The sequence below is a fragment of the Antechinus flavipes genome, chromosome 4, assembly GCF_016432865.1.
Source record: "Antechinus flavipes isolate AdamAnt ecotype Samford, QLD, Australia chromosome 4, AdamAnt_v2, whole genome shotgun sequence".
In the NCBI taxonomy this organism is placed as follows: domain Eukaryota; kingdom Metazoa; phylum Chordata; class Mammalia; order Dasyuromorphia; family Dasyuridae; genus Antechinus; species Antechinus flavipes.
In genome coordinates this window covers 260,737,588-260,755,652 of record NC_067401.1, presented here as the reverse complement: position 1 = coordinate 260,755,652, position 18,065 = coordinate 260,737,588, and the positions used below count along the sequence as shown (strand labels likewise).

The window sequence follows — 18,065 nt, the reverse complement described above, 5'->3', positions numbered from 1 at the left end:
TTAGTTTTATAGGGAGGATATGCATGATGCTTTGATCTACCCCTTAGAACAAAATGACATCATGTCTTAGAAGAGTAAAACAGAACAAGAAAATATTTTTCAATTATTACCTTTCGTTGAATTTAATTTAAAAATAAAATTGATGCCTTTTATTTTTATACCTCATTCATTTGTAGATATACCACCCTCTCCTCTCCTCCCAAAAATTGAATCCTCTTTTTTTTCCCCCTGAGGCAATTGGGGTTAAATGACTTGCCCAGAGTCACACAGCTAGGGAAGTGTTTAGATTTGAATTCAGATCTTCCCTAACTTCAAGCTGGTGCTCTATCCATTGAGCCAACTAGCTGCCCTTTGAATCCTCTTTTGTAAAAAAAAAAGAAAAGCAACTTAAGCAAAAAAAATATTATAATGACTGCATCTGATAGTATGTGTTACAGTCTGCTTCATAGTCTCCCACCTCTCTGATTAGAGGTAGGATATATGTTTGTTTCATGATCTGTTCTCTAGGATCATTACTAGGTATGTGTCTCCCTCTTCCTCCCTCCCTCTCCCTCCCTCTCCCTCGCTCCCTCTCTCTCTCTCTCTTTCTCTCTCTCTCTCTCTCTTCTCTCTCTCTCTCTCTCTCTCTCTCTTTCTCTGTCTCTCTCTTTCTTTCTCTGTCTCTCCTTTCTCTCTCCTCTCCTTTCTCTCTCTGTCTCTCCCTCCCTCCCTCCATCTTTCTCTCTCTCGCCTTCTCTCTCTCTGTCTTTCTCTCTCTGTCTTTCTCTGTTTCTCTCTGTCTCTGTCTCTGTCTCTGTCTCTCTGTGTCTGTCTGTCTCCCTCTCTCTCTCTCTCTCTGTCTCTGTCTCTGTCTCTCTGTCTGTCTCCCCCCCCTCTGTCTCTGTCTCTCTGTCTCTGTCTGTCTCCCTCTCTCTCTCTCTCTCTCTGTCTCTGTCTCTGTCTCTCTGTCTGTCTCCCCCCCCTCTCTGTCTCTGTCTCTCTCCCCCTCTCTCTCTCCCTTTCTCTCTCTCTCTCTCTTTCTCTCTCTCTCTGTCAGTCTGTCTCCCCTCCCCCTCTCTCTTTCTCTCTCTCTCTCTCTCTCTCTCTCTCTCTCTCTGTCTCTGTCTCTCTGTCTGTCCCCCCCCCCGTCTCTGTCTGTCTCCCTCTCTCTGTCTCTCTCTCTCTGTCTCTGTCTCTCTGTCTCTGTCTGTCTCCTCTCTCTCTCTCTCTCTCTTTCTCTCTCTCTCTCTCTCTCTGTCTCTGTCTCTGTCTCTCTATCTTTCTCTCTCTCTCTCTGTCAGTCTGTCTCCCCTCCCTCCCTCCCTCCCTCTCTCTCTCTCTCTCTCTCTCCTCTCTCTCTCTCTCTCTCATGACTTACCCACTGTCACATAGCTGTTAAATGTCTGAGCTTGGATTTGAGCTAGGTGGCCCTCAGTTCAGGCCCAGTGCTGCTCCATCCACTGAGACACTTCCCTGGTCCTTCCTCTCCTTCCCTCCATCTCCAGTCCCCTACTCCTGACTTTTAAATGTAAGCCTCTTGTGAGTAATCACATTTCACTCACATTTCAACCATAACTTTTTGAGCAGTGGTAGAAAATTCAACACAATCATGCCCAAGATTATGCACAGGTAGTTCAGATGAGCCATACTGGCAACTTTACCCCTCCCAGTCTCCACTGATACTTCTAAACAGATATGATAGGGGAAAAAATTATCCATATCATGATAGAAAAATTTTTTTCTAAAGGAGAGAATGCTACCGTATATACCTTTTCACTATCTGATTCCGTTTGTTTGTGCTATGGAATAGTGTCCAATGGAAGAGGTTTTATTTTGTGTCTTTGCAGTCACTTACATAAGAAGACTCATGACATAACTAAATTACAAAAAGGAAAAACCGAACAACTTCTGAGAGTAGATGAGCATGATTTCACCATGAGGCCAGCCTTTGGAGGTAGGACATTTTTACTCCCTTTATTATCTGCGCATCGTGTCATTGGTTTTGCAGAATCTTTCCAGCTGTTCTTATCTGTGCAGCCAGCTCTCTGCATAATAGTAACTCTGACATTTATATGGAGCTTTTAAAGTTTTCAAAGTACTTGACAGGCATTATCTTATTTGAGCCTGACAACAGCCCTTTGAGGTAGGTACTGTTATTATTATCCACTTTTCTAGGAAGGAAACAGCCTAAGAGAGGTAATAATTCCTTGTTAGAAAAGGTTTGCATGTAGTCAGGGGATGGGGTGGAAAATAACAAGTTCTTCTCAAACTTGGAGAATCTTAGGCCTTAACCTTTTTCAATAGAATGTAAGTTCCCAAAAAGTCAAACACCATTTCTTTTTTTTTTTTTTTTTTTTTGATCCTTGTATCCCCAGTGAATAACACCGTACTTTGCACATAATGGGAACTTATTAAAGACTTTTCATATTCAATTGCATTGAAGGACAAGTGGTATGTGCCTTTCATCTTTCTGAGAATGAGGCTTTAATTAACATTTGTGTTTTGGAACTAGCTCATAAAGGGGCTGGGAGAATCAACTATTAAATTTTCATTGTAAATATTTGTATTATACTACAGTATAAGAGCTTGATTTTCATTTTGTTGCTTTTCTAGAATTAAGGAAGTGATGAAGAAAATATTTAATAATGTAGATTAAACTTAAAAGTAGGTCTTTTTATGTAGGTCTGTTTATTAAATACTTATTAACACATACTTAAGATGTGTAGAAGTGGGGCAAGTCAACAACTCTATAAATGGTATTTGAATGTCACATATAATAATTATGGAGTTAGGACAGAGCTCAGGACCTCCTGAACTGGTTTATAGACTTCTAATCCATTGTATTTGTTGTAAGATTGGGCTTGGTGGTCTTGAGACCACTGTAACAGTTTCCTCTTAATGAAAGATGTAATTTATGTGAATGGAAACAATTGATATTATTAGGCTGAATAAAAAAAAAGGATTAGGTTTGATAGTTTTGAGGCAGTCTCCTATTAAGGGAGACTAAGAGCTTATAGAATTTACTCATGGAAAAATAACTGACAATAAAATTTTTGAAAGTTAGTACAACTATGTCCCCATAAGTAATATTTTGTCTACTGCCAGCTTGCCTTTCTCTCTGATAACAACCTTCCAAAATAATATTTTGCCCTGACCCCCTACACTAATTTTGGCCAACTTCAAGAGGCCATCCAAAGGCATAGAACCTCACTCTCAGAAAGGCACTTTGCAGCTCCCCCTCCCTTTCCAATAGATTTTCCCTTCCCCTTCAGCAGGAGCACATTTTCTTGATGGAGCATCCCCTTTCTGCTGAATGAAAGTATGTCTCCGTGTTCTCCAACACAGTGCTGCCCTTATGTGAGTTATGCTCTTGTTAATGTATTTGCCTGAATTGTTTTCAAGTACCCTATATATTTCTCCTTTTTCCCTTCTTCCCCATTGCTCACACTGAAACTTTGCATTGAACTGACTCCCATTGTTTTACATGCTACTCCCAGCATCTAAATTCTTTAAAGAGTTGTTTTCCCCAGAAATATTCCTCTGGCCTAAGAGCCTTTCCTTAGATATAAACGGGGTACCCAGATAAGGAGTTAATTTATTGACTGTCATATCCAGAATGGAGGAGAATATGACACGTGAATCCAATTGTAGAAAGCAAGAGTCAGTAGGAGAACCCTATATCCTTCCATATATGGCTATATTCAGACAACTAAAATGATTTTAAATGCTGCACAGACCGATATCAGCACTTTAAATATATATGGAGTTGCTTATATGTCATTTTTTTCAAATTTTTCTTATTATAAACCTAGCAAATAGCTAATTTTCTAAACTAAACATTTTCATATAGAAATAAAAAAAGAAGAAAAGAAGATATTTGAAACTGAATTTCTATTATGTACAATAATAGCTAACATTTATGCAATACTTTAAGATTTGCAGAATTTTATCTTTTTTTTTTACAGTTTTTTTTTACAATATTTGTAAAAATATTTGATCTTCACAACAACTCTGGGAGGTTGATGGTATTATTATCCCCAGTCTAAAAATGAGGAAACTGAGGAATACAGCAATTAAATGACTTGCCCAGTAAATAGATGAGACCAGCTATGAACTAAATGACTCCTACTTTAGTGTACTATCTACATAACTGATTCTAATTTAATAATCTAAGATTATTTGGCAATATTAATATGTGCAGATTATGTAAACATTTCCATTTGTTTCCTCTTCCTCAGGCACCTATCAGAGCATTTCAGCTGAGTCTTTGAATAAGCTGCTTTAGTTAATACTTAAAATAGCTCTATCTTCTTTAGGAGGAAGTTAGATTTTCAAATGCTTGGTATTCGGGCCTGTTTTGGTTGGGCATTATTAGTTATCAGCCCTCACAGACTTCAGGGTAGAAGGTAAGATCTGAGTCCTTTTTTCCATAGCCTGATCTTATCACTTCATGCCCATTCTATGGATTTTGTTTATTCAATTTCCTAGTCACTTAAGGTTGGATCTTCTACTTTCTCCTCCTTTTCTAATTGGTCAGTAAGTATTTATTAAGTATCTACTAAGTTCCAAGCACTGTTCTAATGCTGGGGATACAAAGAAAGGCAAAAGATAGCATTTTGACATGTGTCATTGTAAATGTTGGAAGCATGGATCAATCTATCCCTAAATTATGGCTGTTTGTGACCCTGGATTTGGCTTTCAAATACTGCTTTCTTCGACACCGTTAATGGAACCAGCCAGCAGAGCAGGGGAATTGAATAGTGGCTCTGAGTGGGAGAGAAGGGAGGAGAAGCTGGCCTGCCACTTATTCTAGTACTAAAGGGGTCCTTAAAAAAAAAGATTCAAGGCTTATATTCATTGTCTTTAAATTCTTCCAGTTGCTAAAGGAAAGAGGTGTGGACTGATCTTTTCAGACATTTATTATCTGTGTAACTCTGGGCAAGTCTGCAAATGTAAAATGAGGGGATTTAATGAATTATTTTAAAAACATGTTTATCTATCTATTTATCTATATCCTATTTTCCAATGACTTATATTTTATATTTTATTTCTCCCTTTTTCCCTTCCCAAAGAACTATCCTTTATAGTTCAAAGGAAAAAGAGTTCTGAAAAACTAACCAATATGCCTCCAAGATCTGATATTATATACAATGTTCACAGCCATATCCCCCTCCTCTCTAAAAAAAAAAAATGGGAGAAATATTGTCAAAATTATAAAAATACTAAAATTAAGACCATCAAAGCTATTAGTAAATAATAATAAAACTTTTTTTTCAGAATCAAGGAACTGAAATTTATTCAGAAAGGGGAACTATAAACACAGGTTATACAGCACTCAGGAGGGGAGTCTAAGTAGATATCTATAACAGGGTGTAGGTCACAAATTATTTATGCAGAGTGATAGCTCCTTAGGAAGCTTTATGCACAGTGGTTAGAGCTAGGATGCTCTAGGACTAGGAATCAGTAATATTCATCTTGCTGAGCTCAAATCAGGCTTCAAATACTTCCTACCTGTGTGACTCTGAGCAAGCCACTTGACCTTGTTTGCCTCAGTTCTTCATCTGTAGGATGAGCTGGAGAAGTAAATGACAAACTACTTTAATATCTGTACCGAGAAAACGTCAAAACTTCAAAATAAGGTCACACAGAATGTGACAAGACTGAAATGATTCAACGACAACAACAAATGATAGATCCTTTCTGGAAAAACTACAGTATTAATACAAACTGCTTCTGGCCAACAGAGGAATAAGCCTGATAATATCCCAAGCTCCGATCACTTGTAGGGTCAACAGATTACCCAAATTGTAGGCAGGGAGAGGTTGCAGAAGTATCTTTGGAACTCTCTCTGTTGGGACCCGGAATAGTTAGAAACTACTGGTTGGAGCAGAGATTCCCAGGAGTTTACCTTGAGAGTGGAGATAGAGATGGAAGGGGCAATGATTAGAAACTGCTATTCAGAATAAGGGTTCGCCAGAGGTTGTCAGTGTCTCCTAATATCTCTTCTTTGGGCTTGAATATTATAATTTTCATTATAAATTTGATTATTTTGTTGTTGTTTTTCCCATTTATATTGTTATAGTTATTGTGTGTATTGTTTTCTTGATTCTACTTACTACATTCTACATCAGTTCACGGAGAGCTTTCCATGCTTTTCTATATCCATAATATTCCATTACATCAGAGTATCACAGTTTATTTAACCATTTGCCAATCAATAGGCATTTGCTTTGTTTTCAGTCTTTGCTACCACAAGATATGCTACCATAAATATCCTCTGGGTTAGATAAATTCTTAAAATTCTTTCCAGTTCTGTTTATAAGCCATAATCCCCACTTTAGACACCCTTCAGGATTGTTTTTGTGACATTTTTCCCCTTCAAGGCTGCCCTTGATGCTCATTTTAAGTGGACTTGATCCATGTAAAAATATTGGGGTGGGGTACAATGAAATCTCATACTCCACCATCATCCCCTGAGACATTTTGAGCCATGGTCCCATTTAGCTATGTTTAGGCCTAGATGAAAGGAAAGAGATTTAGGGTCCAGAGTTTTGTTCAAGTCCCAGCTTGGCATTTACTAGCTATAAGACTTTGGAGGTTGGTCCCTTAATCTTTTCTAGCCTTAATTTTTCTCCTGTAAAGTTGAGATTAGGTGTTTATATATGTATATACATGAATATATATTCATATACATATAAATATGCATATTCAAGCAAAACAAATTCCTGCATTGGCTATGTCCAAAAACTATATGTCATCCTATACCCTAAGGCTATCACCTCTCTGTCAAGAGATGGGTAGCATGATTAAATGATAATTTCTGCAGCTTATTAATGTACTCTTCAGCACCCTTGAGGATAAGCAGATAACTTGAGTAATGGTTCTGTGGAGGAACTATGAGTTAATATAGATGTATTCTATTTTTATGTGGGGAAAGAGTAAAGGAAAAAAGAAAAGTGGACACAGAAGATGAGATGGATAAAAGATGTCATGAAAACAATGAACATGAACAACTTGGAGAGACTTCAAGAGATCGTGAGGATAGAAGAACCTGTCATGCTATGGTCTGTGGAGTCACAGAGAGTCAGACATGACAAGAGGAGTGAAATATAACTCCCCTTTCCTTGCTCCCATCCATTTTCTGTTTCCTTAACAGAATTTTCCCTGGGTACTGACCTTTAAGTAGTAGTTGATGGAGGAATTTGACTAAGCAGCTGAAAACCTTTTGGATGACCCTTTTAGTTTAGAGAGGGAAAGGATTAAAACTCTAGCAGCTTCCTAATGATCCCATGGATTAGTGAAATTGGAAATCTCTTGACATCTTTCTGTGACTAAACAGCAGCTGTCTCATTCAGCTATATGCTTGCTTTTAAGAACTGTGTGTGTGTGTATGTTTCATTTGTCTTTAGAATTCAACAGAAACTCCAGATTTCTGGGGCTTTAGCTTTCCTGATATTTTTATAGGATTTTTTTTGGTTTTCATACCTAGTTACCTATCTCCCACTTCACTTGCTTCCTCTTTATTAGTCAGAATCAAGTACAAAATAGGACTTTCCCTTCTTGCATCCTTTAACTTCTGACAGATGAAATTGTCAACAAAGCAAGCCTGACTTTAGCAGAAAGGGGAGCTCTAGCAGACATCCAGATAGTTGAAGTGGCTGATCCCTATTTTCTCCTGTCTCTGTACCAGGTTTTTAGTTCATTTCCAGAATTTTTCTTGTCATTCATTTCTACCTTTTCCTTCCTCTTTCCCTTCCTTCCTCCCTTCCTCCATTCCTTCCTTCCTTCCTTCCTTCCTTCCTTCCTTCTTTCCTCCCTTCATTCTTCCCTCCCTCCCTTCCTTCCTTTCTTCCTCTCTCCCTTCCTTTCTCCCTCCCTTCCTTCCTTCCCTCTCTCCCTTCCTTCTTTCCTTCCTCCCTCACTTCCTTCCCTTTCCCTCCCTCCCTTCCTTCCTTCCTTCTTTTTTTCCCTCCTTCCTTCCTTCTTTCCTTCCTTCCTTTCTTCCCTCTCTTCTTTCCTTTCATTTCCTCCTTCCCTCCTTCTTTCCTTCTTTTCCTTCCTTCCTCCCTCCCTTCCTCTTTTCCTTCTTTTCTAATTTCTTTCTTCCCCCTCCCCCTCTCCTTCTCTCTTTCCCTCCTTCCCTCCCTTCCTTGCTTGTTTCCTTCCTTTCTTCCTAGATCCTTAGATAGAAGGTTGTATTGCAAGTCATCATGGCATAGTTGAAAGAGCCCTGGACTTTTGAATTTAGAGAATTTAGATTTAAATCCCTATTCTACGATTTGCTATTTATGTGATCTTGGGTAGACTTTAACCTTTTGGAACCTCAGTTTCCTTGTTTATTGTATAATGGGATTTGTATTACAGTTCTCAGAGGGTTGTTGTGAAGATCAAAGGAGATAGTGTTTATAAAGTGCACTGTAAAATGCCAACAAGAGGGAGCTATTATTATCTTTCCTAAGTCTTTCTTTTTTTCCCCAGTAAGTCTCACTCAAATGTTTCCCATCATACATCCCCTCTCTAGCTTGTAGTTTCTCGCAAGAGTAAAGATTCTTGATATACAATGACATGCTATCATACTTTTTGTCAAATTTGTTCCTTTCAAATAGAGTGGATCATTACCTTTTCAAATTCCAGTTATATGTCACATCCTAGTCAACATAAATGATAACTATGAGCCTTTCATGTTTTAAGATCTTTAGTTTAAATTCTATGTATTACATATACTTTGCACATTTAAGGACATCTGAGACCATGAGTAAAATTATTATTTCTGATTTGGGATTTAAGAGACTTTGTTTCCTGTGAATTATTGGGTGTTTCCTTAATTTTAATTTAAGACCCTCTTAATCAAGTATATAAATAAGTTTCTAGACAAATATAATCTTCTTGGTCCTTGTTAGGTACATTCTAAACTTGGCTCCAGGATCATTATTTCTACTTCCTTTGCTCTTGTTTATAATTCCAAATTCTATTCTCTGCCACCATCTTATTAACTAAATGTTAACTTCCTTGTATAAGACACACTCTCTCATGATCCTGGGCATTTTCACTGTTTGTGATGCACAGAATGCTCTGCTCCCTTATCTCCATCTCCTAACTTTCCTGGTTTCCTTCAAATTTCAACCAAAATCCTACTTTCTACAGGATGCCTTTCCAATATCTCTTAATTCTCATGCCTTCTCCAGTTTATCCTGTAATACTTCTTATTTGTGCATAGTTGTTTACATCTTGTCTCTTCCATTAAACTGTTGACTCTTTGTCTTTCATCTTTCTTTGTATCCTCAATATTTAGCCCAGTGTCTGGCACATAGTAGGCACTTAATGAATGTTTATTATTAATTTTCTGTATCTCATTTTCCTTTTGAAGCTCACAGCAGAAAATTTGGAAACAAAACCTGCATCCCTAAAAACTTTAGTTTCTTGTCCAAGACCATCTGTAGAGGTGCCTTTCTAGGTTCCTATTAGTGATTATATTTGTCCCCATATGAATCACCAGAAGCAGATAGTCATTAGTAAGTTTGCGAAAACTCAGAATGTTCTCTACAATGAACTGCTACTTGCTAATTTTTTCAGTAATCAGTACTATGTATTTTTTCATCTCACAGAACCTGCAAATCTGAATGGATGAAAATAATTTATTAAGATTTTACTAGGTACCAGCCATTATCTAAGCACTAGGAGTACAAATTAAAAGTGAGACAGTCTCTTCTCTTAAGAAACTCACTGCTCTTGTTGGGGAGAAAATACATAAAAGAAAGATCAGCTACAGGTGGAGGCTTGGAAGTCTTGAGAATACAGAAGCAGAGAGGATGGCAAGACCCCAATAATGCTAGGTTATATCAGTAGATCAGATGTCAATGAAGAGGGTGTGGAAACTGAATAAGCAAGGCAGAGGTTGAAGACTAGTGAGGGTAAGACCTCAATCTCTCCAAAAAAAAAATAGATTTGATGACTTCTTTCTCATCTAAATAGTGTGAGCAACCAAGCATTATAGTTAATAATAATAGTAATAATAGCTAGCATTTAGTTAGTGCATACTATGTGCCAGGTACTTTACAAATACTATCTCATTTGCTCTTCACAACAATTTTGAGAAGTAGGTGCTATTATTATCCCCCATTTTGTAATTGGAGAAACTGAGGTAGATCAAGATTAAGTAAACTGCCCAGAGTCGCACATCTACTAAGTGTCTGAAGTCCTATTTGAATTCAGGGCTTCTTAATGTCAGGGTCAGTTGCTTTATCTACTGAGCCACCCAGCTGCCTCATACTTGAATTCAGGGTGGTTCCGGGTGGGTAAGAGGAGAAGGGGAAAGCAAGAAGGAAGTGTTCCTAATAGTAGAAAGTTTTTCTGATATTCAGTTCCCAGGATGCATTCTGTGGATCAGGAGAAATTATTTGTTGTTAGCATCTATAATACACCCTTTATGGGAAGAATCCCAAATCTACATCTAAAGGTGCATCTGTATCTAAAGGTGCAATGTTCCTCTTTTTTTCCTTCCTTCTTAGTGATACATTATTTCATGTTCCTACAAACATGGATTTGTCTTCTTATTTGCCTCTCAGATTAATTTTATTCTTTGTTTATCTCTTTAACAAAAATAATTGCTTTTTATTTTTAAAATGTATGCAAAGATAGTTTTCAACATTCATCTCTGCAAAATCTTGTGTTCCCTAGTTTTCTCTCTCCCTTCCTTCCCTTGCACTTTAGGCAGCAAGTAATTCTATATAGGTTAAACATGTACAGTTTTTCTAAACATATTTCCTCATTAATTATGCTGCACAAGAAAAATCTGATCAAAAAGGAAAAAAATGAGAAAGAAAGAAAAAAGCAAGGAAACAACTACAAAAAAGATGAAAATAATATATTATGATTCACATGCAGTGCCCATTGTTCTCTTTCTGGATGCAGATAGCTCTCTCCATTATAAGCCCATTGGAATTGGCCTGAATCATTTCATTGTTGAAAAGAGCCAAGTCCATTACTTTGTTTAACTTTTAAAGTAATTTTTTTCTTCAAGGAACACATCATTATCTTTGATAAACCTTCATTTCTCCACCCCTTTTACTTTCTCCTCTAGTAGAGAGACAAACCTGCATTTTTTTGTACATTAATACTATTTCTTGGCAGAGGTAAAAGCACAAATAAGGGTTGTCCCAGAGGTCTTGGTGTAGTTTTGAAACTTAATAGCTTAAAACAAGCATTAAGATTTTTGATATATCCTGCATAGTTCAATCCCTAAACATCACTGGAAAATTGACCTTTAGTCCCATACTTAGTAAAATTAAAACTAAGTTTTCTGTGGCCCTTGCTGCTAATGGTGAGGCAAATATTTGTTCATTGAGGGGGAGGGGGTTAGGAAACCTGGCACAAGAGCTTCTTTACAATCTTTGTTCTTGGGTTTTCCCTTGAGCTCTCTCCCCAAAGGTTTCCTAAGCTGTTTGTCACTATTTTCTCCCAAGATCCAAATTGAGTAGCAATTAGAAAATTTCTAGCCACTCTTAAGCAGACAAAACTACTTTCTTTAAAAGCCTTCTGAGAGGTAAAGTAATTTGCCCAATGCCACAGACCTAGTAAATAGCTATGTTTTTTCACTGGGCGTGACCCAGGGCTTCATTTTTATTATTATTATTATTATAGCTTTTTATTTACAAGACACATGCATGGGTAATTTTTCAGCATTGACACTTGCAAATCCTTTTGTTCCAACTTTTTCCCTCCTTCCTCCACCCCTTCCCCCAGATGGCAGTTGACCAATACATGTTAAATATGTTAAAGTATAAGTTAAATACAGTATATGTATATATATATTCAAATAGTTATTTTGCTGTATGAAAAGAATTGGACTTTGAAATAGTGTACAATTAGCCCAGGGCTTCATTTCAACAGGCAATTCTGTTTGCTGTTTTTAGACACTATGGATTGTATTTCTTTGTAACCTCCAAACTGCTTAGCACAATGCTAGGTATGTAGTAGGCATTTAGTTTCTATTACTAAGCAATAAAATGAGCTCTGCGGCAGTTAAGTAATACTCTGGATAAAGCAGTCCAAAAGGTTCATCTTCCTGAGTTCAAATCTGGCCTCGGACATTTATTAGTTGGGTGACCCTAAGCATGTCATTTTACCCTGTTTATCTCAGTTTTCATCTGTAAAATGAGCTGGAGAAGGAAATGGCAAGCTACTTTGGTATTTTTGCCAAGAAAATCTCAAATGTGATCACACTCAGACATGACTGAAATAATTGAAGAACAACGAGAAGAGCCCTGTAATTGATGTTACAGAACCCAGGTGCAAATCCAGCTTTTCTGCATATTTATAGGATATTGGGCAAATTTGCTTCACCTTTCTAGGATTTGGCTTCCTTATCTATAGAACGAAGGGACTAGACTAAATGATACATAAGACCCTGCTTGACCTTGCTTCTAACTGTACATCTATAGTCCTATGAAACAGGTAACAAATTAACTGTTTTCTCTGGTGTCTCATTCCTGAGCTCTGCCTTATTCTCTGTGGAATGGGAAGAATAATCAAGGATTTCTGACTTTGCATTTAATATTTGGTTGGATTTCCATGACAAGCCTAAAACTCTCTTGACTTTAAGAAGCCTAAGCCTGTAGTTAAAATTCAGTCTTTGTAACTGCTTGCTGGGTATAAATCCAGAGGTGACGGTACATGTATTCCTTAAACCCAAGCTTCTCTTGAATCCTTGATTTTTCATCTTAGCTATTCCGGATCAAATATTTGAACAAACATCCTTGATTTGGACACTAAGTTTCATGTTCTTTGAATAATTTAAAGGGAGCGCTTGTTGCAGTCTTTTATATGCTTGATTTCTAATTTTTCTCATTATAGTTCTCCTGTGCTCTGCCCTCTATATGTATTTTGTCATATCGCTGGATTTTTAGGCCCTTAGGGATAGAGGCTTTGTGTTTTCTTTTATACCATTGAGAAGATTAATAATGATGCTGTATCATTTTCATATTGATTCTATTTACAATTAATTGATTTTGTCCTGTTTACAGCTTAAGTCATGATTCTTTGTCTCTGAATTTAGTTCTGAGTTCAATTGGTCTGCTATAAGTTAAGTTTAAAAACCTGCTTCTTGCCTCAAGGAATTTTGCTAAGCTTGAGAAATGTGGGTGAAAGAAAGGGACTCAGACCTGGTATCTTTATCAATCTGTCCTTCGAGAATGTCTGGTTTGGTGTCCCAAAGTCAGCGATCTTTCACTTAGACTCAAACAGTGAGAACTTCTTAAGTCTCATGAAAGAAGAAATGGGGGAGGGTCATTGCTAGCCCTCATTACCAAACTTCCAACCAATCATGTTGTTCTCTGAACTTCAGTTTTGTAACCAAATATGTTGTATTGAATCCTATGATGTCATTTACTCTATTCTGTTCTTTGCTCTGTATTCTCCCAAAACCTATATAAGGGGACCTGTCTTCTTTGTGTTCTTGATATAAATGAAGGTAAGTCAATGACCCATTTATTGACAGGTAGTATACCCCCGCTATTAAATCTTATCTCATGCAGAGTTTTCCCGTTGTTAATTGCCCATTTATTTAATTTTTTGCTGAGGCAACTAGGGTTAAGTGACTTGCCCAGGGTCACACAGCCAGGAAGTGTCTGAAATCAGATTTGAACTCGGGTCCTCCTGACTTCAGGGCTGGTGCTCTATGCACTGAGCCACTTAGCTGCCCCATAATTGCCCATTTGTTTTTTTTTTTTCTTTTTCCTTTTTTTTAAAAAAAAAATTATAGCTTTTTATTCACAAGATATATGCATGGGTAACTTTTCAGCATTGACAGTTGCAAAACCCTTTTTTCCTAATTGCCCATTTGTTAAGTCCCAATTGAAACGCCATCAAAATTTATGACATCATAGATTTTGATCTAGAAGGGATCCTTTTACAGGATTACAATGTTTATTTGAAAGGGAAGAAGAAGGGACACCAAGTCCTTATGCCCAGAGCCAACAGAGAAAAATTTAGTGTGAGTATGTCTATTTCAATCTCAGTTTCCTCAGCTGTAATGTGAGAGGCTTGGACTAGTTCTAATTCTTAAAATGGTCTTGCGAGTTTCTGTTTGGTTTGTGAAGAAGAGTGTCCTTGCTCTAGGTTCATACATGTATTCTTTTATCTTGGTTATATGGGAAGTAGTAGTAGGTAGCACATCTGGTCAGGGAGGGAAAGGGGCAGATAAATGGGGACAAGCTTCATACAGAGCATGAACCACAACTTGCATAGTCTCGTTACTATGTACATCTCTGTGCCTTGTCCCTAAAGAACATGACTGTAAGCATGGTGTGATGAAAAGAACATTGGGTTTGGAGTCCAAAGCCTGGATGCAAAGTCTTGGACAAGTTGTGTAATTTTGTGGTGCAGTAGATAAAGAGTTCTGGACCTGGAGTCAGGAGTTTAAATCTGACTTTAGGCACTTATTAGCTATTATTAGACCTGGGCAAGTCACTTGACCCTGTTTGCCTCAGTTTCCTCATCTGTCAAATGAGCTGAAGAAGAAAAATGGAAAATCACTCTAATATCTTTGCCAAGAAAACCCCATATAGGGTTATGGAGAATTGGACATGACTGAAAACAACTCAACAAAAACAACAAAAGAAAGATCCCTTCTTGTTCTAAACAGGATATTTGTAAAACACTTACCATAGTGCCTAGAATATAGTAGACACTTAATAAATGCTTATTCCTTTCTCCTTCCCTTCTGCAGCTTTACCACTTACTTCCCCTTTCTGCCATGATATTGGAAATACATAAAACAGCACCTTTGAGGAATAATTTAATAAAATCAGGGCAGCAGCAGTTTTCTTTTGGGGGACCCAACTGGGGCTAAGTGACTTGCTGAGGGTCACTCTGCTAGTGTCTGAGACTGAATTTGAACTCAGGTTGTCCCAACTCTGGGCCCGGTTTTCTATCCACTGCACCATCTAGCTGATCACAAGATCATAGAATTAATAGAATTTGAGCTGGTATGGTCAAAGTCACTTAGTTCACCCTTCTCCTTTTCCAAATAAGGAAAATGAGGTACATGGAGGTTAAAGGTAATGTTTGCAGTGTCAGGATTTAAGTCCAGGTCCTCTAGGTCCAAATCCACTGATCTTTCTGAGGATATGAGGACTTGCTATTTCATAGCTTTGGGTGTCGCACAAGCTCAGACTTCAGCTCCTGCTGAGGGAGAGGCTCTCTATTGACAGTGACAAGAAGTCCAAGCTGAATTTTACCATCTTCCCAGTTATAGTAAGGTCTGTAACTCCACCCTGTACCACATTGGAGCAATCATATTGTGTTTTCATAGTAAACAGTGAAGCATCTATGACATCTGCTGCTGTAACCTAGATATCAGCCACTCCCTGTGTACCAACCTCAATTAGCTTGGTCATTTCCTACTTCCTGCCTCTTTGCACTTTTGTGGAGTTCTCAATGTGTACTTCACAGAGTTCCAGATCAACCCTTGCCTTGTCCCCAAATATACTTCCTCCGGTCACCTACTCATCCATTATCTGCTAAGGTCTGCCATGAGCTGTTCTCAGTAACTGAGCTCTCCAGGGTCTGCTTTGAGTCCTGCAAACAGATGGCGAAGACTCATGTTAAAATAAATACACGATCTGTGTCTAATAATGTCATTGCTGTCATTTTCATGATTAAGATCAAACAAATCATTCAGTTTGTAGATTGGTATCCCACTGGCTTCAAGATTGGTCCCAATTATCAGCCATCAACTCTAGGGCCCTGGGGGGGTGGGGGATTTAGCTAAAGTTCAGTGAAGTATCCATGCTAAATAACATAAACAGTAGTTGATACCAAAGTGTGGTTCTGCTGAGCTCCCAAATTTGATTTATGAATGCCAGGTGGGCATTTGTACACTACAATGTAGGTGAAGGTAGAGAGAAAGGAGAATTTGGCTGCTCCTGAAAAAGGACTATGGGAAAATGGGGCCAGAATTTATAGAGGGTCAAAATGAAAATAAGAAATTCCAAAAGGTACTCTGCAACCAAGCCCATCTGGAATATCCATTGTTTGTTAACTACAAACCGATTTTTACCACAAATTAGATTTTTCCTCACATGAAAAAAAAATGACATAGGACATAGATCAGTGGTTCTCAAAGTATGGTCTAGAAAATCCTGGGGATCTCTGAAACCCTTTTAGAGGATCTATAAATTCAAAAATAGTTTTTATTTCCAATATGGTAAATGTCTATAAATATAATCCAGATAAACAAAAATGTTTTGGAGAGATCCTCAATAATTTTTAATAGGATAAAGATACTGAAAACAAAAGTTTGAGAACCATTGCATATAGATTCACTGAAATACCAGAAACATTAGTAGAGAAAGCCACTCAGTGAGTGTGGTACGTGGTTATAAATGATTAGTCCTTAAATAGTTTGGTTTTGTTTTTCTGCAGGCCCCGCAATTCCTGTTGGTGTGGATGTGCAGGTGGAAAGCTTGGACAGTATCTCGGAGGTGGATATGGTATGTAACTATAACATGAGGCTAGTCTTGCATGGTCAGTGAAGAAGCTAATGCTCCACTGAGGATTAGAAAGGACTGGAGATCCTGGAGAGAGCGCTGCCATTTGTCCAAATTGGGCTTCTGGGCAGGGAAATAGATACTCAGAGGTGACAAATTCAAAACAATGAAAAGAGTCCTGAATTTGAAATCAGAAATCTTTCCAATTTCAACTCTGCCATTGACCAAGTCTTTTAATCTCTGTAAGCCTCAGTTTCCTCATCTGTAAAATAGGGATAGGAAATAGAATCATGAGGAATTCAAGAGATCATCTCCTTCAAACTCTGTACTTTATGGATAGGAAACTAAGAACCAGAGATGAAAAGGGACTTGTTCAAAATCACACAGGTAGTGAATGTCAAAACAAACATTCGAACCCAGGGCTTTTCATTACAGAGTGCCTCCATTTGCTTGTTGTAAACATTTTCACTGGCTGTCGCCCAAGCTTGAAACGCTCTTCCTCTTCATCTTTGCCTTTTTGCTTCCCTGGCTTCTTTCAAATTCCAGCTGGTTTCATTTTCTATAAGAAGCCTTTCCTGGTCCTCCTTAATGCTAGCATCTGTCCTCTATTGATTATCTCCAATTTTTCATGTATCTGTTTTGTTTGTATGCAATTATTTTCATGTTATCTCTCTGCATTAGACTTAGTTTCTAAAGATCAGGGACTGTCTGTCTTGTGCCTTTTTTTGGGGGGGGGGGGATCTTAAGCATTCAGCCCCATTTCTGGCACATTGTAAGTGCTTAAGAGATGCTTGTGTTGTGTGATTAACTACAGAGTCAGGGCTCCTTCAATTGTACCATGCTTCCTATTTCCTTGAACAACACATGTCACAATAAAAATTTGCAATAAAGAGAAACTGAGGCACAATTTATTAGCGAGAGTAGCAATTTCCAGTAAAAGGTATCCAAGGTTCCTTAATAGCCAACCCCCCTCCCCTCTACTAGGCAGAACTCTTTAACACAGTTGATTACATAAAGTTCATAAGGTACTGTGAGGCAAACTAAACTGAGACTATGATTGGTTTGACCATAAAGATGAAGGCTGAGCTTACATTTAGCTTGATTCAGAGAAGGGATTTCCAGGACCCAAGGCAATAAGGAAAAACAGAATTGATTCATGATACTCTGAAAAGTCTTGTGGTGGGCAAACATATTACAACCAGGTTAATTTTTACTTTTTCCTTCCCTTTCCCCTTCCTTGGTGAGCAAAAACTTACAGATTGTCTTTTTAGTTAGGCTGTAGCCTAAGGTATAGAGAAGTTAAACTCTTACAACAAACTTGACCACTGAGATATACAATCAAGTCTAAGTTTGATCCATAAATATTGATTCCAGAGATTAGATTGATATAATTCTTAATCAATTTTTTGATTTTTGATATTTTTGATAAACAATTGAAAATAAAGTGGGGTGTCAATTATCAGTTTCACAGATAACTCACAGCATTGCAAGGAAGAAAACTCTTTGTAAGCCCAATATGAGCCTGAGCTCTTCTTGCTTTTATTCAAAGCAGATCCAGAGCTTTTTGTCTGTTGGAGGCTCTGATTGTTGTCCTTCTCC

General features: G+C 37.8%; 1 protein-coding gene across 2 annotated transcripts in view; it reads left to right on the top strand.

Annotated features, from left to right (window-relative positions):
• Positions 1-18,065, top strand: part of LOC127561991 (gamma-aminobutyric acid receptor subunit rho-2) — a 53,352-nt gene that overhangs the window by 11,039 nt on the left and 24,248 nt on the right. Inside the window, exons 2-3 of one of the 2 annotated variants that reach the window (XM_051997387.1) lie at positions 1,827-1,933; positions 16,402-16,469. In XM_051997387.1, the coding sequence (XP_051853347.1) occupies positions 1,827-1,933; positions 16,402-16,469 (175 nt within the window). Of the gene's footprint in view, positions 1-1,826; positions 1,934-16,401; positions 16,470-18,065 lie in introns of those variants that run through there. The other variant, XM_051997386.1, reaches the window with a different exon arrangement.